At 61.2% G+C, this 227-nt stretch overlaps 1 protein-coding gene across 1 annotated transcript; it reads right to left on the bottom strand.

Moving 5' to 3' along the window:
• Positions 1-4: 4 nt before the first annotated feature.
• LOC145719160 (histone H2B type 1-K-like) lies at positions 5-224 on the bottom strand (the record flags this gene model as incomplete). The annotated part of the gene is made up of 1 exon (XM_081810678.1): positions 5-224. A coding segment is annotated over one exon (220 nt), but the record flags the coding sequence as incomplete, so codon positions are not given.
• Positions 225-227: the final 3 nt, after the last annotated feature.

Here is a 227-nt window from a genome sequence, read left to right as displayed (position 1 = left end):
GACGTGATGGTCGAGCGCTTGTTGTAATGCGCCAGGCGGGACGCCTCGCCCGCGATGCGCTCGAAGATGTCGTTGACGAACGAGTTCATGATGCCCATGGCCTTGGACGAGATGCCCGTGTCGGGGTGCACCTGCTTCAGCACCTTGTACACGTACACCGAGTAGCTCTCCTTGCGGCTGCGCTTGCGCTTCTTGCCGTCCTTCTTCTGCGCCTTGGTCACCGCCTT

The sequence above is a fragment of the Leptonychotes weddellii genome, unplaced genomic scaffold, assembly GCF_054177405.1.
Source record: "Leptonychotes weddellii isolate Sample4059 unplaced genomic scaffold, ASM5417740v2 HiC_scaffold_323825, whole genome shotgun sequence".
Taxonomy (NCBI): Eukaryota; Metazoa; Chordata; class Mammalia; order Carnivora; family Phocidae; genus Leptonychotes; species Leptonychotes weddellii.
Note: the sequence above shows the minus strand (reverse complement) of the source record. Positions and strands in the feature narration are given on the sequence as shown.